The sequence below is a fragment of the Rhinopithecus bieti genome, unplaced genomic scaffold, assembly GCF_001698545.2.
Source record: "Rhinopithecus bieti isolate Rb0 unplaced genomic scaffold, ASM169854v2 scaffold_4600, whole genome shotgun sequence".
In the NCBI taxonomy this organism is placed as follows: Eukaryota; Metazoa; Chordata; class Mammalia; order Primates; family Cercopithecidae; genus Rhinopithecus; species Rhinopithecus bieti.
Window position 1 is genome coordinate 949,926 of NW_016804545.1, and position 24,108 is coordinate 974,033.

The following is a 24,108-nucleotide window of genomic DNA, read 5'->3' on the forward strand; positions in this document are numbered from 1 at the left end:
AATGAACATGGGAGTACAGATATCTCTTAGACATGCTGATTTCTTCCTTTCCTTTTGATAATATACTTAGAAGATTGCTGGATATATGATAGTTCATTTTTAATTTTTTGAGGATCATTCATACCATTTTCCATAATGGCTGTACTAATGTATATTCTCACCCACAATGTGCAAGCGTTCTCTTTTCTCCACGTCTTAACCAATGCCTATTATCTCTTATCTTTTTTATAATAGCCATTCTAACAGATGTGAGGTAATAGCTCATTGTGGTTTTAATTTTCATACCCTCATGATTAGTGATGTTGAGTATTTTTCATATACCCATTGACCATTTTTATGTCTGCTTTTGAGAAGTGCCTATTCAAGTCACCTGCCCATTTTTTAAATTGGGTATTTGTTTTCTTGCTACTGAATTGTTTGAGTTGCTTACATATTTTGAATATTAACTCCTTATTAGATGTGTGGTTTGCAAGTATTTTCTCTCATTGTATAGGTTGTCTCTTCACTCTGTTGATTGTTTTCTTTTTGCACAAAAGCTTTTAGTTTGATGCAATGAACAAACCAATAAGGAATATGAAGACTTTGAATCAGTAATCAAAAAAAAAAAAACCCAACAAAATAAAACCTAGTAGTACTTCATTTCTTCACTGGTGAATTTCTATCATTTAAGAAACAATTAATGCCAGTCCTTCTGAAACTCTCCCAAAATAACTGAAGAAGCTCTGATACCAAAGCCAGACAAGGACACTGCAAAAGAAAATTGTAGGCCAATATCCCTGATGAACATAGATGCAAAAATTCTCAACAAAATACTAGCAAATTAAATTCAACATCACATTAAAGGATGATACACCACAATCGAGGATGGTTCAACATATGCAAAATCAACATATGTGATACACTATTAACAGAATGAAGGGTAAGAGTTATATATAATCATATCAGTAGAGTCAGAGAAAGCATTTGAGAAACTTTAACATTCTTTTGTGATTGGAAACTTTTTAGTTAAGGAAATTCTGTGCTTCCACATAATAAAGGCTACATAGGATAAGCCCACAGCTACCATCTTAATAGTGGTGAAAAGATGAAAGCTTTTCCTGTAAGATCATGAACAAGGGAAAGGATGCCCACTGTTATAACTTCTACTCAATATAATACTGGAAGTCCTATGCAGAGCATTTAGGCAATAAATAAATAAATAGCATCTAAATTGGAAAGGAAGAAGTAAAATCTTTTATATGTGCACATGATATTATCTTATATATTAAAGACCCTGAAGACTATACCAAAAAACTGCTAAAACTAACAAATTCAATAAAGATGCAGGATACAAAATTAAAATGCATAAATCAATAGTGTTTCTGCATACTAACAATGAACTTTGGAAAAAAGAAATCAAGAAAGCAGTTCTTTTACAATATCACAAAATGCGTAGGAATAAATTTAACCAAAGAAGTGAAAGATTTCTACACTAAAACTGTAAAACATTTATGAAAAGTGAAGAAAACACAGTGAATGGAGATATCTAATGTTCGTGGATCTGAAGAATTAATATTGTTAAAATGCTCCTAGTATCCAAAGCGATCTATAGATTAACTGCCATCTCTTCCAAAGTTTCAATGACAAGTTTCACAAAATAGGAAAACCATCCTAAAACTTGTGTAGAAACACAAAAGACCCTAATAGCCTAAGCAATCTTGAACAAAACTTTTCTGCTTTTAAAACTTGGTCACTGAGTAATAACAGATGATCTGAGAGACAAAGAACTTTGAAAATAAAATGTCATTCAGAAAGAAGTAATAAGTTGAACAGGAAGAATGATATATGTCTGAGAGGTTGAATATCACTTTCATGTCCTGAAACCATAGTTGCTTTCAGCTCTGGTGTTTCATTATTGTTATTTAACAAGTATGGCTCAGTTGAGAGACAAATAAGTTGTCATCTTTTAAATATTCAGTTTAATCACCAACACACTTATCTATTCAAATTAGCAAGAATTCCAAGGAGGTCCTTTCTTAGAGTCTTCATTCAGCTGCTTCAAGTATTGCTATACTCCTAGGAGTTTACTCATTCCAAGGAGACTAATTTGCTGTCCAAAAGTTAGTTGAAGAAAGTGATGGGGATTTTTATTATTATTTGGAGACAGGGCCTTGCTGTGTTGTCCAGGCTGGAGAGTAGTGGTGCGATCATGGCTCACTGCAGCTTTGTTCTCCTGAGCTCAAGCTATTCTCCCACCTCAGCCCCCCAAATAGCTGGGAATATAGATGCATGCCACTGTGCTAGGCTAATTTTTTTTTAAGTGTATTTTTTTGTAGAAATGAGATCTTGCTGTGTTGTCCAGGCTGTTCTTTTCTCCTGGGGTCAAGCAGTCTCCTGTGTTGGCCTCCTAAAGTGCTGGGATTACAAGCATGAACATATAAGCTAGTGATAGCATTTTTAGCAGCTGTTGACTTTACCACTGCTACGTTGTTTCATGATTTAAAAGTGGCCCCAACAAATTTTATGTACCTTATCTTGTTGATGTGATGCCACTGGTCCTTGCCGAAACCTCAATGGTTCTTAATGACAGGATGATTCATTCTTCAGTATTATGTTCATTCAAAGGTTATGTCAAAGGATTTCATTTCCTTGATTTATACTCATATGCTTAGTCATCTTGGCTTCCTTGCCAAATTGGATGTGTGAGAAGGTACTTTCAGCCCATCCCCACACTGTACCAAAATTAGCCTTTCTTTCTTGAAATCTAGTCCAGGGATAGCAAACCAGTGGTCTGTGAGCCAGATGCAATTTGCGGATATGTTTTGTTTAGTTCTCATGATATTTTTAAAAATAGTTGAATTTTATATCATTATATAAAAATATACCATGATTTTAAATCAAGAGATTCATATAAATATCTGGACTTTCATATGCTTGAACCATTGGAGAAACTGATTTCAGTGGCCTCTTATTCTCTTATGAGAAAAAATGAATTGCACTGAGTAATTTTCCTGTTTAATCAGATAGACTCTATCTGATTTGCTCCAGCATTCACTATTTCTGTTGCTTTACCTGTCTGGCCTCTGTAGCCACTTGCATTTAGCCTACAATGTCTCTACTTTTCAGCCTGAATCACCAACCCAGATTATCCTTTCCTCTTTGATAAAGCCTCCTTAAGCGAATATTCCTACTCGTGAGCCACAGACCTATCACTAAAATCTATGAAAGAGATTTTTGTAATTCTGAACCTCAGAGAGGATGGAGTCTAGGAGTTAATTCCTTTCAGAATTCGTGTTTCGTTTTTTAATGCAGCTCTATTTACCTTCTTTCCTTTAATTATCTCTGTTTACCACAGAGTATTGAGAAGGCATGGCCCTTTCGAAGCCTCAAAAGACTTTGTTAAATCATTCCCCCAAGGTAATGGATGCCTACCAGCCTTACATTTGCATAATTAAATTGTCCACTGAAATGATTCTTCCCACAGCAAAGATCTGTTTCAAGCCAATTGTTTTTTCCCTGATAGAGAAGCATTTGACAGCTTTTTTTTTAAATTGAGGTATGTTTTCATAACCATACAAATACCTCATTATGTGTATAATTCAGCATTAATTAGTAAATTTAAGGATTTGCACAACTATCAGCACAAATCAGTTTTAGAACATTTACATCACCCACAAAGTTCTTTTGTTACCCATATCCAGTCAATCCCCACTCTCACCTCAAGCTCAGATAAACACTGATCTGCTTTCTATCTCTATAGATTTTCATTTCTGGATGTTTTATATAAATGGAATTATGTAATATGTAATCTTTTGCTTTTGGCTTCTTTCACGAGAATAATATTTTTGAGGTTCACCCATGTTATAGAATATATGAATAGTTGGTTCCAATTTATTGTTGAATTATAATATGTTGTATGGATATAATACATTTTGTTTATCCATTCTGCAATTGATGCACATCAGAATTAGTTTGTTTTTGGCTATTTGGATAATGTTGCTATAAATATTTGAAAACAAGTCTGTGTGGACATATTTTTATTGCTCCTGGGTAGATATCTAGAAGTAGAATTTCTAGGTCATATGGTAAATTTATGTTTTAAAGAAATTGCCAAATTGTTTCTCAAAGTGGTGGTACCATTTTATGTTTTCACCAGTAATGTAAAAGGGTTCCAGTTTTTTCACATGCTCATCAACACTTGGTATCATCAGTCTTTCTTTCTTTTTTTTTTTTTTAACTGAAAAAAAGTCTCACTCTGTCACCCAGGCTGGAGTGCAGTGGCGATTCTCCTGTCTTAGTCTCCTGAGTAGCTGGCATCACGGGTGTGTGTTTTTGGTAGAGATGGGGTTTCACTGTGTTGGTCAGGCTGGGCTTGAGCTCCTGACCTCAAGTGATCCGCCCGCCTCAGCCTCCCAAGTGCTGAGATTACAGGCATGAGCCACTCTACCCAGCTCATCAATCATTTTGCTTATGGCCATTACGTGGGTGTGAATCCATTGTTCACAATTGTTTCACTTTGTATTTCCCTAATAACTTTATGATGTTGAGAATATTTTCAAGTTTTTATAACCCATTTGTTTATGTACCTTGGAGTATTTTCAAATCTTTCCGCTTTGAAAATTGAGTTGTTTTTCTTCTTATTATGAAGTCTCAAGAATTCTTTGTATATTCTGAACTAAGTTCTTTTCCATAAATATAAATTTCAAATATTTCCTTCTAGTCTATCTTATGTTGTCCTTTTAAAAAATTATATATTTGAAGAGCAAAATTTGTAATTTTAGTGAAGTCAAATTTATCATTTTTTCCTTTTGGGATTGTACTTTTGGTACCAGATCTTAAGAAATTTGTATCTAACCCAAAGTAATGAAGATTTTCAATCTGTACTTCCTTCTAAAAGTCTGTTTTTTGAGTTAATTTTATATATGGTGTGAAGTATGAAGTTCCTTTTTTCAGTATGTATATCCATTTTACTGCACTACTTGTTAAAATAATTTCCTTTCTCTATTTAATTATCTTGGCATCTTTCTCAAAAATCAGTTGACCATAAATGAAAGGGTTCATTTCTGAATTCTCAGTTCTGTCCCAGTGAGCTACATGTCTGTCCTTATTCCTATACTACACTGTCTTGATTACTGTAACTTTAAGGTAAGTTTTAAAATCAAGTAATGTAAGTCCTCCAACTTTGTTCTTCTTTTATCAAAATTATTTTGTCTATTTTGGGGTCCTTTGCAATTTCATGTAAATTTTCGGATCAATTTGTCAGTTTCTAAAGAAAAGCTTTATTAGATTTTCATAGAGGTTATATATTTAGTCCATGAATTAACTTGTAGAGAATTGGTATTTTAACAACATTGAGTCTTGGAATCCATGAACTTGAAATGTCTCTCCATTTATTTACATATTATTTAATTTCTTTAGTGTTCAAGTCTTGTAAAAATGATTTCTAAGTATTTTATTTCTGTTGATATGTGAATGGAGCTATGTCTTAATTTCACATTTGGATTGTTTGTTGCTAGTATATACAAATGTTATTGATTTTTATATTGATCTTATATCATCCTATGATGTAGCTAAACTCAGTTTTTAGTTCTAGTAGTTTATAGATTTCTTATAATTTTCTACATATAGAATAATTTCATCTGCAAATAAGGACAGTTTTATTTCTTCTTTATCCTTTAATATCTATTTTCTTGCCTCATTGCACTGGCTAAATTTCCCAGTACAAAGATGCGGGGAAGTGGTGAATGCCTTATGCCCTATCTTAAGGGGAAAGCATTCCATCTTTCATCATTAAATATGACATAAGTATAGAGTTTCCCCTTCCCCACATGTCCTTTATCAGTTTGAGGAAGTTCCTTTCTCGTCCTGGTTGTTGAGAGGTTTTCTCATGGCTGTTGGATTTTGTGGAATGCTTCTTCTGCATATATTGAGATGATTATTTGGTTTTATACTTTATTAATATAATGTAGTTCATTAATTGATTTTCAATGTTGAACCAACCTTACCTTTCATGGACTAAATCCCACATGATCATTGTGTATGACCCACTGTATATACTGCTAGATTAAGTTTGCTAGCATTTTGACAAAGGTTTTTGCATCAATGTTTGCAATGTACATTGGTCTGTGGTTTTCTTTTGATCTTTGCCTAACTTTGATATTAGGCCTCTTAGAATGAGTTGGAAGTGTTCCCGCCACTTCTGAATTCTGAAAGAGTTTGTGTAGAGTTGGTATTATCTTTGAAGGTTTCATATAATTAACCAGTGAAGCCATCTCGACTTGAGCTTTTCTTTGTGGGAAAAAATTTAGTTACTAATTCAGTATTTGTGTTACAGGTTTATTTACATTTTCTATTTCTTCTTTAGTTAGTGTTGGTAATTTGTGCCTAACAGTTTTTCCATTTCACCTGTTGTTTTATATGGTTGGGATAAGGTTGTTTATAGTACTCCTTTATAATCCTTTTAATTTATCTAGCATCAGTGGTGATTTCATAGTTTCATTACTGATTTATATAATTAATATCTTCTCTGTTTCCTTTTTATTTACTTTGTTTTGATATTTGGTCAGTCTAGTGAAAGTTTTGTCAATAAGACTTTTGGTTTGATTCATTTTATCTACTGTTTTCTATATATTTTGCTGAATATATTATATATAATATGATACTACTATAATATATAATAATCTCTCTATATATGAAGCTTAAGTTACTGATTTGGAACTTTTATTCTTTTTTACTCTAATATGGTTAAAGCTATGAATTTTTTCTAACCCTGCTTTATCTCACATCAATAAATGTAGATATGCGTAGTTTATTTTCGATTTACCTCAAAATATTTTCAATTTCTCTTAGACATCTTTGTGTTTAATATCTAAAACTATTGGGATTTCAAAATTCTCTCTGTTTTTTGTGATTATAGAATATATTTTGAAAGAGTTAGCAAACCCTTCAAATTAATTGAGACATTATATTTTCTAGCATTTGCTTAGTGTGTAGAATATCCATGTGTGCTTGAAAAGAATGTGTATTCTGCTGATGTTAAATGATATATTTTATAAATGTCTAGATTTTTTTGATGGTGTTATTTAAGTTGGTTGTCTCTTTTCCAATTTCCTCTCTAGTTTTTCCATCAGTTATTGAGAGAGAAGCATGGAAATCCCCAACTGTTAGTATTAAATTTTTTTCTCCTTCAATTCTGTCCATTTTTATTTTAGTACTGTGGGTGCTCTTCTGTTCAATGCATATGCATTTCTAATTGCCACATTTTTCAGATGTATTGACCTTTTATCATTATGACTGTCCTTTTGTCTCATAATTTTTCTTAAAGTCTATTTTGTCTAATATTGATATAGGCATTCCAACTGTCTCGTGGTTACTGTTTGCATGATGAATCTTGTTTTTCTCCTTTTACTTTAGCCTATTTATATCTATGAACCTAAAATGTGTCTCTTACAGATGTTATATAGTTTGACCTTGATTTTTATCCAATCTGATTTCTGCCTTTTGATTTGTGTTTCTTCCATTCATAGTTAATGTAATTATTGATATGGTTGGATTTGTATCCTCCATTTTACTGTTTTCTGTCTCATAGTTTTTGTTGTTCCTCTTTTCCCTTTCTACCACCTTCTTTTCTATTATATATATGTAGTGTGACATTTTATTATTCTGTTTTGATTTTTAAAAATAAAATTTAAAAGCATTTTCTTAATATCTGCTTTAGGGATTATAATACACATTTTATCTTGTCATAGTCTACTTCAGGATAGTACTGACTTAATTCTAGTGGAATAGAACTGCTTTGATCCAATATAGCTTCATTTCTTTTCCAAATTTGTGTTTTTACACATATATTTAGATATTTTATAAACACGGCAATGTAATGTTGTAATTATTGCCTCATACAACTTTAAGTCTCTTAAAGAAATTAAGAGATAACAGAAAAATTTTGTATTTATATAGCCTTTTATTTATATATTTACCATTTTTAGTGCTCTTCATTTGTTTCTGTCAATTTGAGCTATTATCTAGTGTTATTTTCTCTCAGCTTTAAGGACTTCATTAGGTATTTCTGCTTACAACAAATATCCTTAGTTTTTTGTCTGGGAATGTTTCATTTCACCTTTATTTTTGGAGATAATTTTCCTGGATAGAGAAATGTTGGTGGATGGGTTTGCTTTCTTGTTTCTTTTAGCACTTCATTTGTCTGCCTTCTGGCCCTTCTTATTTCTAATGAGAAGTCATTAATCATATTCTTTTTCCCCTGGACATGATTTGTCATTTTTCTCTTCCTGCTTTCATGACTTTTCTCCTTATCTTTCAACAATTTGACTATGATGTGTCTAAGTGTGAATCTTTTGGGTTTTATTCTAGTTGGCATTGGCTGAGCTTCTTGGATCCATAAGGTACTGTTTTCCATCAAATTGGGACATTTTCAGCCATTATTCCTTCAAATGTTTTCTCATCACCCTTTGTCTCTCTCCTTTTTTTCTAATTCCCATGAGAAGTATGTTGGTTCCCTTGACATCCCATAAATTTCTCAGGCTCTGTCCACTTTCCTCCTGTCTTTTTCTCTCTGTGTCCTTCCAACTGGATGATTTCTATTGCTCTATCTTCCAGTTCACTGATTTGATCTTTTGCTCTTTTAAATCTACTGTTGTGCTTACTATACTGAGTTTTAAAATTTCAGTTAATTATACTTTTCAAATCTGCACTTTTATTTTAAGTAGTTTTCTTTCTGTATTGAAAGTTTCTATATGTTGTTCATTACTGTCATGTTTTCCTTTAGGTATTTAACACAGTTTTCTTTTAATTATTTTCATATATTTATAATAGCTATTTTAAAGTCTTTAAAGGCTTTGACTGCTAAATTCTACACCTGGACCCATTCAGGGACATTTTTTATTGACTGCTTTTTTTCCTCATTGTGGATCACACAAGTTTTTGTCAAAAATGTGTTTTTTAAAATAACATGTGATAGTAGCTCTGGATTTTGACTATTTTTTCCCCTGAGGGTTGGTTTTATTTTTTATTAATAACTTCCTTTGTCTTAATCTATGGAATCTATATCCCTCATGATATGTGACTGCTGATTTCTCTGCTTAGTTTTTTTTTTTTCTTATTCTAATTTTTATATTGTAACCTGGTTTCCTAGAGATTGTCCTGTGTCTCTGTAGCTTAATTGTTGTTTAATGATTGATCAGAGGTTGCACTCAAACACTGGGCCCAGCCAGTGCTGATGGAACTGTGTGGGAATTGAGGAGCACGTGCAATATTTAGGCAGTTTGGAAATCTGTACCAGCTTTAACTTTCCACTGGGCCCTCTTTCATCTCCTTTGTGCGTGTCATTACCTCTCAGTCAGATTGTATACAGTAAGGTGGGCACACTGGGTAGCCTGGTGAATGTACATAACCTCTGTCTGCCTGTCTGATCTTAATTTACCCTGTTATGTTTCTTGCTATACCACCAATGTGCTGCTTAGCCCTACTAGGGCCATAGCCTTAGACTTGTAGAGCTGGGCACTTTCCTTATTAATTTCTTTCAGTTTGCATTCTTCGTTGACAGTATCACTAATGGGTTTTTTGGCCTCCACTCCAAATCAAATCAGCCCCCTCTCGTGTCAGCCCCTTCCAGAAGTGAAGCTGCTAGTTTTCATGACCAGCCCTACCCTGGTAGAAGTACTGTCCTGACTGAGCTATAAAGGAGTGGGAGCAGCCCCAGGCAAGAACATCTCTGACTCCCACTGTTTAGGCAGAGTTCAGTGGTTCCTCACAAATAAATGTTTCTCAATTTGTTGTTTATGACTGCTCAATTTCTAGAGCCATGAAATCATTGTTTTTGATAATTCTGTCCAGCTTCATAGTTGTTTCTTGGGGAGATTTCCTGACTTACTTCCACATCACCAAAAGTCCTGCCTCACATGGCAGCTGTTAAAATGGCAAGTTCACATGCTGAAGTTCTACTTATCAAGGAAGCATTCTATAGATCCTTTGTACCATTTTGGTACAAATTTTGGATCTCTGGTAATCAGAACAATCTGTTCGCCATGCTACCCAATCAGCCCACCTTGCTATACAATCTGTCATCTGAGTCCTATTTGATATGAGGAATTTTACATTTCTGCAATAATTGCCAGTAACTTTTTTGTGTAGTATTTTCTTTTCAATACCACATGGATGGCATCTGACACTGTTTGTAATGCTGAATTTAATGGAAGTTTACAAATAAGTTATTCTATGATTCTCCTTTAAAAATGCAGATATACGTATATGTATATAGCATTATATCCTGTCTCTTCCATAACACAGAATGTTTAAATAGTTAACATTTGTGCTGCAGTATAGCTTTCTGGCTCATGAAAAATGAAAGCTATCAGCGATCTGGGCAATAAGATTCATCGCCAATAGTCACTAGCAACAGCACACAGCATTTTAATATCAGCGAGGTCCACAGCTAGCAGTAAGAGCTGGTGTAATTGAAAGACGTTTAGGTGCAATCATTCTGCTGTTTGCTCCTTGCCAGGTTCAACATGGGATTGTGTGAGTATTTGAAGAAAACAGCAATTTTTTCATATCTTTGAAAGATATAAAAAGCATGGATTAGTGCTTAAATGTAAGGAATATGGTAATTTAAAATCATGTGGCTCTAAAATAAAAAGGTATTTTATTTATCTGGTTGATTAAAGCTTTAGAAAAGCTACGCCTTGGATACAAGTGAACCGATAATTCTGGTCTAATGTTGCCGTGGTAACAACTCATGCTGATATAATTGAGAACATCTTATACATCCTGGTTTGAACATTTTCTCCCTGCCATTTTGAGTTGTTCTAGTGGTATATGAAGGAGGCTGGGATAACTAGCTTGAAAGAAATTCAATCTAGTTATAGACATCTTTGGCATTAATCTGATGTTTACTAGTGATATCTCATGCTAGGCAGTTATGCTTTGTTTCTAGGGGCTTCTCTTTTTAAAACAAAAGAAAGCTCTTTTCATTTTCTGTGTGCTGCGTGCTCTAGTGTGTGTGTTTACACCATCGGTTCTTCTCCCTCTAGAGATTAGCATAACTCCCTTTGCTGTTGGATTGTTGTTTTGAGCAATATGTTTTGGAAAGGTTGGTTTTCATCATGAGTGGTAAGTATGCTCTCTGAGACTCTGCAGCTGTTTATTTAAAAAAAAAATTTATAAGAGGAAAATTATTTTAAAGGGACAGCTATAAAGCCAGAGCTACTGTGGATTATATTTTGCAGTGATGCTTTTGTACTTAGGCATTTTAGTAAATTACCTTCAAAAACCAGTAAGAACTGTAAACAATTAATGTCGCTATTAATAATCAATACCAATAACCAGTTTCTGATTTTCTTTATGGTTCGATTTACTGTATTTGTTGGGCACTGTTATTAATTGTGTTATAAATTAGTAAATAGACTAACCATAAGAGAGGATTTTCTTTTAGTATCTGATCCTGAAGATAATTAGTTTAACTCTCCTTTGATTAGCTTTGTCGTCCTAATGCTAATTTTTGTTAGATTGTTTTATTAGATTTTAAAATAGTAATCTTGAAAGTAAGATGCTGCCAAAATTTTGTTGATGTCTTGGTTGTTTTTACCTAAAATTTATTGAGAAATAAGGATTTAATGCTGAAATAATTAGAGTATTTGGTTTTGTAGGTTTTGTTAAAATGTTTAATAAACAGTTTTTGGGGGAAATAGTTTTTTAGAATAAGTACACTTGTGACAACTAGTCTCTTTTTTATTGTAATGTGATTTATTTTTTCTAAATATTTCCAAAACTGTTTTTTTGAGAAAATATACTACAGTATGTACTGCAGTTTATCACAGGGTAAAAGCTGTCACTTCAAGCCAAACCTGCAGCTAAAATAGATATCCTGTTGTTAGAGTGAAAATATTTGCTTAGAGCATAATTCATTAGCATCTTTTGCTTAACTAAAGAATAAGATGCTTGGAAGTTAACCTTTGATTCAGATATTTTTAGGAGAAGTAGAATATGGTTTCTCTGATAATATAACAGTCTTATAATTTGCATTTAAAAGATTTGGAATTGGAATTTAGAAACTGAAAGGTGGATTTTTGCTGTATAATGATAGAATTCAAGATTGATGAACCTTTTCTTTCGTAACTGGAGATCACCTCATTATAACCAATAAACATTCTTTATCTTGCTGCAGTACAATATATCTTAAACGTTGTTATATATTTGTTTATAGAATAATACTAGGTATTAAAGGGACATTTTAACATGCAAAATATTAAGAATTAACTGGATTGTTGTTTTCCTGTTACTGAAATAGATCTTTCTGATCTGCTGTTCTAAATTTGAACTAATATTACAAAATCAACATAGCATTCCTTAGGATTTCTATGGATATCAAACTGAATATACCTGGTTATCATACATATTTTTATTTGAATCAGGCCAATGTATATTTTCTCTTTGAAAATTTGGCATATAATCTAGAATCTTTAGGTAACCACTGTGGTATTCTGGTGGTTTTACAACAGGATGGATTGGATTTAGCTGAAGAAAAATGTTGTTGCTTCACTATTGCTTTATTTTTCTTTAAAAAGCTATGCATTATAGATAGTAATTGATATATTTGATTATATTGGCCTTCTCTTCTAGCCATTTTATACCACAGTAATCATAGTAATCACAGCTAGGCATTCTGACTTTGTCGAGATTGCCCAATTTCAACTGATTTTAATCATGTCATAAATGGTTAAATGCCCTAGCCATTTCAAAATATGGAAAATTAAAAGTGAAGTGTGGTTTTATTTGTAAAAATAAGCAAGTGCTAGGCCTTTTAATCTAAGTCTGTAACTACACATGTGGTATTTTTGTGTACGTGGTACTTTTCTCGTTATAAGGCTATTCCTTTTATCCTTTGCCAATTAAATGTTGGTTTTCTCTGAGAATCCATCTTTGGCCTTCTTTTGATGCTACATTCTCTCCACAAAATCTCATCCATGCCTACGTTTTCAATCATTACCTGAACATTCAGTTCAAAAGTGGATTTTCTTCTATCATCCCTAAATCTGCTCCATTTTCATTGACTCTGATATCTGTTAATGATCTCACTGCCCATGCAGGAAGTGAAAACAGAAACCTTGGTCATTTCTAGCTTGTTTCTTACCCTCAGACATGAACTCATTCATTAAGTTCTATTGATTCTACATCAGAAATCACTCAATATTCTCCAGTCTTACTGACTCTGGGAAGGCTTCTAGATCTCTTCTCAATCCTATTACAATAACTGCATCACTGGTCTCCCAGCTTCCAGTTTTATATCTTCCAGGCCGTTTTCCACACTGAAAGTTTTAAAATGGAAGGAAATATGCCCATTTTTTAACCTAACGTGAAAACTTTCAATTATTCCCTATTGCCTTTAAAATAAAAGTTAAACTCCTTATTAGGTCATATGCAATCAATGACTTACCTTTCTGGTTTTATTTGCAAAATCTCTCTCACAAGTTTTGATCTAGCCATACTATATTACATATAATTCCTTGCTACCTTTCCATATTTATAGTCTTTATCATAAAAATTCAGAGAACCAGTTAGTATCTCCGACACTGACCCTGTAGAATTAGGTGATTTCTCTGTACTCCCAAAGCACACTTACAAACTATAACAATTATTGTATTATATTGAAATTATAAATTTGTGTGTCACTTTCTAATCTCTAAATGTTGAACTCAAGTCAAGGATAGTGCCTTATTCATTGTATGTTTCTAGTAGTCACCCCAGTACCCCAAACACAGCAAAGAACCCAATAAATACTTATAGAATTAATGATAAACTAAATATAATTCATTTTTACATACTTGAACACTTTCCTTACATTGCCAATGAAAAATATCAGTGTGGGTTTTGATTTTTTTGGTTCAAAAAATACAGTAACCATAGTATTTACTTGTTCCTTCATCAACTTTGTAGGATAAAGTCATATAAAATGCTTAAGAAACCAAGTTGTACCAGTCAGTACCTTTATCTTTCTAGTATTTAAAAAAATTGCTCATAAGTGTGAAAAGAGCCTTCACTTTCTAAATGTTTTTCTTACTCATAACCCTTTTGTGAAGTTTTGCTCTTGTTAAGCAAACAAGGTCTATAAAGAAATGCTAAAGGAACCTCTCTAGAAATCAGTCAAACTATTGTAAGACCCTTTTGTTTAAAGGACGTAGCAACTTACTCAAATAAGCTTAAGCAGAAGAAGATACAGGTATTGGGATGCAGAGTATGTCATGGAGCTCAAAGGCAAAAGTAGAGTTGAACTGTCCCAAAGAGGAGAATTGATTTGAAAAGCTGACTGGAATCATAATAGTACCTTTCTCGGTTTTTCTCTCTGAGATCACATGATGTCTACTTTTTTCCTTGAATTTGCTTTATTATCCTCACTGTGTAGTGAATAGGTTTCTCTGATGCTTGTGCAAAGTGGAGCTTAGTCATCTGAAAGTTTCAAAGTTTATGTGCTTTCCTAGTTTATGTGCTTATTGATATAACTAGCATCATTATTTCAAAATCCTGGGTGAGAACCCTGGCCCAGCTGTAGTTGAGGGCAAATCTCTGAAAAAGAAGGCATGAATCTGCTATGAATTACAACACCATACAGACTTGAATACCAACACTTCATTAATTTCCCTTTCTGGATTCTGACTGAAAATCCTATAAGAAAAAAAAAAAAATGGGAAAGCAGTACATCATTTCTGAAATTAAAGATGGTTATTTGCCCAAATATGTACAAGATTTTGATGATCAGACTCCAAAGTCTAATTAACAGTTTTAATTTGAGTAGCTTTTCTTCATGGAAAAGAAATAAACAGTAGTTTCACCCTCACTAACTTGGAGGGATGAGGAAAATAAGTGGAAGATCCAATACTGCTCATTACTTTCATTCTAAAACAGCTATAGTGGGACAACCAAGAATGTATTAGGCCATTTCAAGTTGAAAAGTAGCCTCTCTTTAAATATAGAAGGCTCTTTCCTGATGTAGAAGGCATCACTACCAGCAAGGAATCCTACAGTCCTGGCCACATTCCCATTTATGAAGGTCGCTGGATTACTTAACTGATAATGTAAAATATGTATACACTAAATGATGTGAAGATTTAGTCTAGCAGCACCTAAATAGGAAGTGAGAAGGGCCAAAGAAAAAACACTTACCTTATTTGGGGCATTTGTAAAGTTTTGAAAAGCTTATAATTGTTCATGAATGAATAAACAAGAAAAGCAACAATGCAGAACCTATAAAAGAGGTTATACACCATAAAACGATAAAGTCACAGTCTTCAAGAGGTAGAGAATGAACTTATATTTAGAAAATATTTGTGTAGGAGAGTATAACAAAAAGTTATAGATTCCATCTATGTTAATTCTTAAAATTTTAAGTGAGTATGGAGTTAGTGAACTAAGACATGAAACAAAGATAAAACAAGAACCTAGAATGAAAAGATTACTGGCTGAGAGGCAGGAATGGAAAAGAAGCATAATGATGTGATAGGGAGAAGTTATAAGAAAATAAACCTGGCATTTTCAGAATATAAAGCTGCATTAGAGGTAGTAAAAAGCAGAATAATCACTGCAGAAAAGTAAATTAATAATGTGAAGATCTATCCAGATAGATCCTAATAGAATGTAGAGGAAATGGACAAGATAAAAATTATAAGATGAAAAGTATGTTAAATAAAAGCAGGACAAAAAATTTAAAAGAAAATAAAAGAAATTTTACAAATTGGATGGATAGCATTCCAATAGAACAGAACAGATATGATTTATAGAATAGAAGCAATAATAAAAAATATGATTCAGGAAAACTTGTTAGTTGAAGAAAAACCTGAATCTGTAAATTGAAAGACCTCATTTTGCTTTGACAAGATTAACAAAGATGCCAGTACCTAAATATATCCTGGTGAGTATTTGGAATTTCCAGCATAAAAAAAATGAAATCCATAAACATTCTGGTGTCTTTTTATCTTACAATCTTAACATGAAGCTTGTCCTATAAAGAAAAAAATTCAAAATTGGAGACTAGATAACTTAAAAATCTTTTCAGGCAGAAATTATTGAAGATCAACAGCACCTTGAAATGCTGAATAAACTGTAACAAGTGCCCTTTTAAATGAATACCTGAATTTACTCTTTAAGTGAATTCTAATTTAATTGGAATTAAAATAAATTCCCAAAGTGCAAAAATTGAAGTAGTAAATGAAAACCAGAGCTGTAAGGGGGAGCATACTTCAACTGCCCTGAGGACATTTTTAGACCTTGGTGGGGCTTTCGTTTAAAATGGCCTCACAGAGATGGAAGACAGGTTGTTTAATGTATGCAGTTTAGGATTTCTTAGCACCCTGTATAAAGCCGGGATCCTGCAAGGATCATAACCTCAGTGAAAGCTTAGATTAGAAAGTAAAACCTCTCCACTGACAAAAGGAGAAAATAAGGAAGCTTGTGTTTCTTGGCTTGGGTTCCTGGGAGCAGGGGAGGGATGTGTGTGCATGTGTAGGATGCCTCTCCTGAGAATTTTTAATCAACTGCCTCCTCTCAAGCACGTTTCAGTTTTTAATCTGTATTAATTGTGTGGTCTAGGAACCACCAATAAAATACATTACCAGAAGAGTTGCAGGCTTGTAACATATACTCTGTACCAGGCAGAAGCTAATACAAAACCCTGTACTGGGACACATCCTTAGACCAAGACCTGCAGGTTTCTTGCAGATAAAGCCCCACTGAACTTTGTGTTCACAATTCAGAAACAAAAATAGACACACACACACACACTTACACACATACTGCAAATGATATTTAGATACAACAGGATTAGAACCTGCTAATAATGTCAGTAGACATAGTAAAATTATCACATATCTCTACTATATTAAATTAGTGACATAAAAATAAATATGAGGGAAAAATGTATATAATTCTAACAGAGCCTTAAAATATACAAAACAAAATTGACCTATGTAGGAGAAATTTTATAGATATAGATAGAGAATTCTTACCCAGTAATTAAAGAATACACAGGAATATGTAGAATACTTACAAAATTAATCATATGACTAAACGTATTCAACAAGTTTCAAATAATGATATACAGGCTACAGTATATCAATTCTTAATTACTTAATTACCACAAGGTAATTAAGTTCAATCAGTAATAAAAAGCTTTAAAAAATCACACAAATATATACATTTGGAGATTTAAAAATTTTAAATAACTTACAAAGAATTAACTGGTAAATTTAAGGTATAACTATGTATCAGAACTTGTGGGGTGCAGCCAAAGTGGATATAGAGTTAAATTTTAAGTGCTTAAATTAGGAAAAAGAAAGACATTCATGATATAAGAAAACAAGTTTAAAAAGCCACGTGGTTAATCAAAAGAAGAAAGAAACTAATAAAGACATGAGCAAAGATCAGTGGGTAGAATAGAAAATAAAGATACATGAGAATCAAAGATTAGTTTATGGAAAAATATTTTAAAGGACTAATTAGAACTATATCTATTTTAAAAATTGAACCACAGAAACTTTATTCAGAACTTAACAAAATTAGGACTGGAGAGTTTTACATACAAGTTTTAGGAAACATTCAAAGAACAAGAATTTCAATCCTGTATGAAATTTTCCAGTGCATTGAAAAAGAGAAAACACTCTTAAATTCGTTTGTTGATTCTAGGATAGTTTTACAAGTCAAGTATAGGAAAAGAAAATTAGTTAGATACATTTTCTCTGAAGTTGGGAATAGGAAAAGGATGCCCACTGCCATTGTTTCTGTACATCATTGCACTGTTAGTCATAACCCGAGCAGTAAAACAAGAAAAACGTGGACAGAGCCAAATTGTCATTATTCACAAATGATTTGTGATTGGTTACATAGAAGACCCCAGTGAATCTACCAATGTGATTTCAGAATTGATAAGAGTCTGGCAAGATTGCCAGACATAAAAAAGAAAATCAATATATAAACATCAACTATGTTCTATACATCAGCAACAAACAAAAAAGGTAATTTTTTAAAATCTCCCTTTTACAATAGCAACCAAAGTGCTAAATAACCTAGTATAAATCTAATAAAAGTGTAATAAGACCTTTAAGGGAAAAAGTATAGAATTCTACTGAGGGATATTTACCTAATCTTTAACAATAAGATATGATGTTTTATACTCGTTAGATTAGCAAAAAATGGAAAGTCCAACATTAACAAATTTTGTTGTGGATATAGGGCATCAAGGATATGGTGGAACAATAAATTGATGCTACTATTTATTGAGCCATTTGTTACTGCCAAAGTTGATACTGTGCATTCCCTATCATCTAGGAATCCATTCTTAATTCTGTATTGTCGGGCAACAAGACAAAATATTTGAATTCAGGCCTTTCTGGAAAATCCTTGACATATGATTGTAGTAGATATAATACTCCTACAAGAAACAGCTTTATTGAACAATTAAGGAAGTAAAATATACTTCAAGGAGCATTTCAGAGGTTGCCTGGGTCATTAGTTTTATGACTATAAATTTACTTTGAGTTTTCATTACAGAATTATATAGGAAACATCACTAGTCAAACATGGCATGGATGGCCTACAAAATCCACAACATCCCCAGATAGAGAGCTGTTGGGAGAGAAAGCATGTACATATGATTAGTTGTGAATGAATACACTGTGTGAATTCATAGTGTATCCATCTATCCATGTAGATGCGAGTCAAATAAGTTAATGTATTTCTATTAGAATGATTATTTAAATATATATCTCATTAAAAGTTAATATTTTCCATATAAAACCATAATAAAATTTTATTTTCACAGTTTAGTGAGTCAGTCAATTATGCTGTTCCCTTGTACTAAGACTTGATGAAAAATTAACAAGTAATAAAACACAGAGAGGAAAGAAGAGTAAAATAAATAAGTGTAACTTTCATTGCCTATTAAACTTGCAAATAATCATATATATGTGACTTTAGTCTTTATAGAAAGACTAATTAATCATCTTAGAAATCAAAAGTAGGCATAGTCCAATCCAATAAACTGTACAATTACAACTGAAGTATTAAAGTTGTTTTTTATACCCACTATCATTTTTAAGGTTGTAGTGAATTTAGTTTGAATCAGTATGTTTAATATGATGAGGCAAGTGCCCCTTCAGCAAAGTGAACACAATTATTCTTCAGTTGCAAAGGATAGAAGATGATAATGTATTAACACATTTCCAGAGAAAAGTTTTGGTTGGTTTTAAAAAAAGGATATCCAAAGAATTTCTTGTAATCCTTATATAAAACATTTTTGGTATATATATTCAATTGTTATATCATTCTATTTCTATGTGCAGTATAGTAGCGAACATGTATGGATGGGTAATTTCTTGTAGGTATGTTATTTTATATGTTATTTAATCTCTGTTTATTCTTTTTGATCAAGCACGCAAATCATCAGATGCATCTGGTAGGAAAACCTTTTTTTACAGAATAATTCTGTTAACTTTGATTATTATCATAAGCTAAATTTTATGAGATATTTTGTGGCAATTAGAATGTTTTGTATGAGTTTTATAGTTCCGTTTACTGAAAATATTTTAGTGTGTACGTATGTGGGAAGGGGGAGAGTATTTTTAGAAATACCAAATAGAGCTCTAAAGAGGTAGATGTTTGAATAGGGGTGGAAGAAGACAGACTAATGCATTCCCCTAGATTTACACTTTCCAGAGATTTTGGCAAGATTTTGGAAGAAATTGTTCTTTTCTGTTATTTAATGATAGAACTTGGTATTTGCATAGGTAACTTACCTTAGTTTCCATCCTGTTTTGTTCTTTCTGGCACACACTAAATAATTATTAAATAGAATAATGCTTTTATTATGGTAAAGGAGAGAGATGAAAATAATGACAAAGACAGTAGAAGGAACATGAATTATTATCTTCTCAGTAACAAATTTTAAACTGTTATTACAAAATGACACTATTAAAACACATTATTGTTTGTGGTTCCTAATATTTTATCTTTCTCTAATAGAAAATTTTTAATAGCCCTGTTCCTTATTCCCTACAAAAATAGCCATCAAGGTCTAACATATTGAGACCTCTAATTCTCATCATCCCTCATTATTTTATCTGATTCCCCTCTTCCTTAGCAAAAGATCTTGCCTTCTATTTCCAGGGAGAAATAGACTCTAGCAACTGTGAACTAACTCAGTTTACTCCTGGTTTTACCCATGCATTGAAAAGCACATCACTATGCCAAAAAATATCTCCCTGATTCGGCACCTGCGTGCCTGTGCACTTCATCTCCCACTGATGTTTTACATGTACCCAATGCTACAGTTATTACAAGTCAGTTGCTGTTTCCTGAATAAACCATGCTTTTCTTCCATGCCATTTATATAAGATCACCTCAGCCTAGGAGATCTTTTTCCCCAACTTTATCTGCCAGAGGAGTTCTTTATCTTTCAAGATTCAGCACAAATGCTATGTCATCTATTATGCCTTACCTTACTGTCCAAGAATTTCCCCCTCCCAGCTCTCACAGCACCTTATAATTGCCTTTGTTGTAGTCTTTGTCACATTCCATTATGATGATTCATGTAAGCTTCTCATTTCCTTAACAGTGGAAATATGTTTATTCTTTGTAGTATTCAGAGTCTAGCTCAGAATCTGACACCGCTAAATGGTGCTCAATAAATATTGTTGAAAGGATTGTTAAACCAGCACTGAGGAAGTGGAATGACTGAAAAATACTAAAGTCTTTCAAAAGGGAGAAACCAGGTGTTATAATGCATAATGTCTTTCCTACAGTATATTTTGACTGAATAACAGAACTCCAGAGATGGTATTGCAATAGTTACAGGATATGTATGTCAATACTTGCTTTTTAATATTGTTGTTATGAGGACTATTGTTGTGAGAACTTAAAGTTTTTGTTAGTTGTTTTAAGGAAAATAAGAAGATTATTGATTTTGGCACTAAACAGTAGTTACTTATTTTTATTTCTTTACTCTTTAAGATAACTTATTTGAATACAGATAATCAAATAATTGTATTTCTACATTAACATTTTATTTCTGTATATGATATTCTGAAAAAAAGCGTATTGGTGACTTCATGCTAATATGTTATTCATATAATTTAATCATTGTCTAATTTATTTTTTGGACACAAGCTTGCTCCTCTTCAGAAATATCTGGTAGGCAATTACTTTTTAATAAAACAAATATTATCTTTAAAATTTTTTATTTATTGTTTGCAAGTTTTTATTTTCCTTATAAAGTTATACATTTTAAGTATATCAAGTTAATAAAATATTTTCATTGATGAAGGAAATAGTTTGTTTAGTTTTGTTGGGTTTTATCTATATAAATGATTTATATTGCAATTTCTTGTGTGATTATTTTAGAAAGAATAATTATAGCACCATGAAACAGTAAAAGATGTACAAGGTAGTAGAAGAAAGATTAATAAAGAGTAATAAAGTAAAAGAAAGATAAATAGTAGAAGAAAGATTTATAAACTCTTAATACAAAATATGAATGATACTCAAGAATTGGATAATGGTATACTATGACTAATAACATACTCTTTTTATCATATGCAGTAACCTAGTTTATCTTACACAGCAGCCAAAAAAACTAATAAATACATTTGTTAAATGTTAATAATGAAACATTCTTATAGTAGAATTATCTGAATTATATGGGATGAAGTTATGCTGTGCGTGAATTTTCAGTCAGTTTTCCTATGTTTAAAATAAACTTTAAAATCTGATTTTTAAACTGTATTCTATGTCTAAATACATTCAAAAATTTGAGGGGGGATAAGAACTAAGTTGTGGTTTTATGAACTTGTGAAAATGCATAAAAATTGTCTCTCTTTTTTTTTCATCTCTTGAATGTGGGTGAATGTTCCTGCAAACAAATCTTGGGTGAACATATAGATTCCTTTGGTATGCTCATTTCCTTTAGAATGCAATGTGATAGACTCTTTAAATCATACAAACAGAAAAGATATATAATTGAAAATGTATACTTTTGGGAATAAATTTTTTGTGCGTCCTCTTTTTTGTAACATCTAGTTTGTTCAATTATTTACCAATAGAGAATAAAATGTATTTCAGAAAAATCATTCTTCGAAGTATTTTTTTCTTAAGAAGAGTTACTAATCACTGTTAGATGCTTTGGAGATAGGTACCTATGATCACACAGTTAGGAAGTATTAGAGCGAATATTCTAACTCAGATGTGCCAAGCTCCAAAACCATCATAATAGTTTTAATGGTTAAATGTAGATATGGCTTATATATTAGAACACAATAAATAATTGAGAAATTATATATTGAGAAAAATATATTGAGAAAATAATAAAAAATTGAGAACTTCAAACTATATGCTTGATAGGGAATTCTGAGTTGAATGTAGAGCAGTATTTGAATCTGGCTGTCTCTCTCACATCTTATTTTATTAATTAGCTGCCAACCCTTTATTTCAGTGGATAGAAATTATTTAAATTACCAGAGAAGAGAAAAGCATTTAGAAGCTACATCCACCCATATCTAAATGTAATAAAATTCAAAGCAAATACATGTGATTTTAGATTGCTTATTGTTTTAGGGTTACACATAATCCAATATATTGTGAAATATTTTATTTTTGGTAGATTTGTTATTAAAAGATATGTATTTTGATTAACTTATATTTTTACAAAGATTAACTATGTTCATCTTTGCACCTACATAGTACACATAAAAACTAGAGATTTCGTATGTGTAGATATTGTTATATGAGAAAAAATGTTTCAGGAACAGGTTTTCCTCATGGAACTATTTAATAACATCATACTTAGTGCCCATCCTTTAATGTACTCAAAAAGACAATCCCTTTATATGTTGAAGTAATTCACAAAATGTAATATATTTGATTAATACTCATTTCTGATAATTTTCACATAAGACCTTTAAAAATGTTTACTTACTCTCTACAGTATTATTTGACAGTAAACTCAGGAACATTGATGAGTACAGAGAATATTTTAAAGAATTTCTTGCATATTCTATTAGTGAATAAAATTAAATAATACCTGAAATTTTTCTTTTAGCTTATCACCAGGCAGGGAAAAGAAATTTTTTTCAACTTACCATCTTTGACAAATACTGTCAGTCCTTCCTTTGATCAGTTACTTTTTTCTTAACTCCAGATCCACTTAACATAAAGTGACAGGAGAAGCTGAAACAGGATGTTAAGGTTGTGTTTTTTACCTTCCCTGACTCTTTTCTTTGTCTCTAAATTATTTATACTCATGTAGGCATCTGGAGAGTTTATATTGCAACTTGATGTGCAAGTTCTATAAATAAAAGATAACTAAAAATATTTTTCAGAAGAAACAAGAGGTATATTTTGGGAATCACAAGTTGTTTTTTCTTAAATGCCACAGTGCATGTTGCAATAAATTGTTTTTAATTTAATTTATAGCCATCATGTCCAAGTGAATGCCATGTGCAGATATGTCTGCTCCATGTGAAAAAAAGAAAATCTTACCTATAAAACTACTCTTTTTCTTTTGTAACTAGCACTTTAATTTTTAGAAGCAAGGATGACTTGAACCATCCTAAATTCCAAGAAAAAATAACAATTTGGCCGGGCACAGTGACTCACACCTGTAATCCTAGCACTTTGGGAGGCTGAGCCAGAAAGTTCACTTGAGCTCAAAAGTTCATTACAAGCCTGAGCAGCACAGTGAGACCCTCGTCTCTACAAAAAATAAGAAAATTAACCAGGCATGGTGATGCACATCTGTAGTCCCAGCTTCTCAGGAGGCTGAGGCAGAAGGATTGCTTGAGCCTAGTAGTCTAGGCTCTAGTGGACTGTGATCATGCCACTGTACTCCAGCCTGAGTGACAGAGCAAGATCCAGTCTTAAGTAATAAAAAGAAAAGAGAAAAATTTGCCGCCCTTAATCCACCCCTCAGGAAGAATTACATTATATTTGGATGATTAGGTGAAATTCTTTGATTCATTATTTAAGTGCATGAGATTTTCCTACAATGGGAAAGTTCTAAGTTTAAAATTATTTTCTCAGTTTTCTAAAATAGGCATTCTGAGAGTATTTTACAGTAAAATACAAAGGATAGTTTATAGA

General features: G+C 32.2%; 1 protein-coding gene across 8 annotated transcripts in view; it reads left to right on the plus strand.

Moving 5' to 3' along the window:
- The window catches only part of PRKACB (protein kinase cAMP-activated catalytic subunit beta), a 172,409-nt gene that overhangs the window by 89,799 nt on the left and 58,502 nt on the right, over positions 1-24,108 (plus strand). Inside the window, exons 1-3 of one of the 8 annotated variants that reach the window (XM_017869099.1) lie at positions 10,274-10,512; positions 19,409-19,432; positions 21,142-21,165. The exons of 2 other annotated variants lie outside the window; for them this stretch is intronic. In XM_017869099.1, the coding sequence (XP_017724588.1) occupies positions 10,503-10,512; positions 19,409-19,432; positions 21,142-21,165 (58 nt within the window). In that variant the 5' untranslated portion in view covers positions 10,274-10,502. Of the gene's footprint in view, positions 1-10,273; positions 10,513-10,734; positions 11,104-19,408; positions 19,433-21,141; positions 21,166-24,108 lie in introns of those variants that run through there. 5 more of the 8 variants (XM_017869100.1, XM_017869102.1, XM_017869103.1 and 2 more) reach the window with 5 other exon arrangements.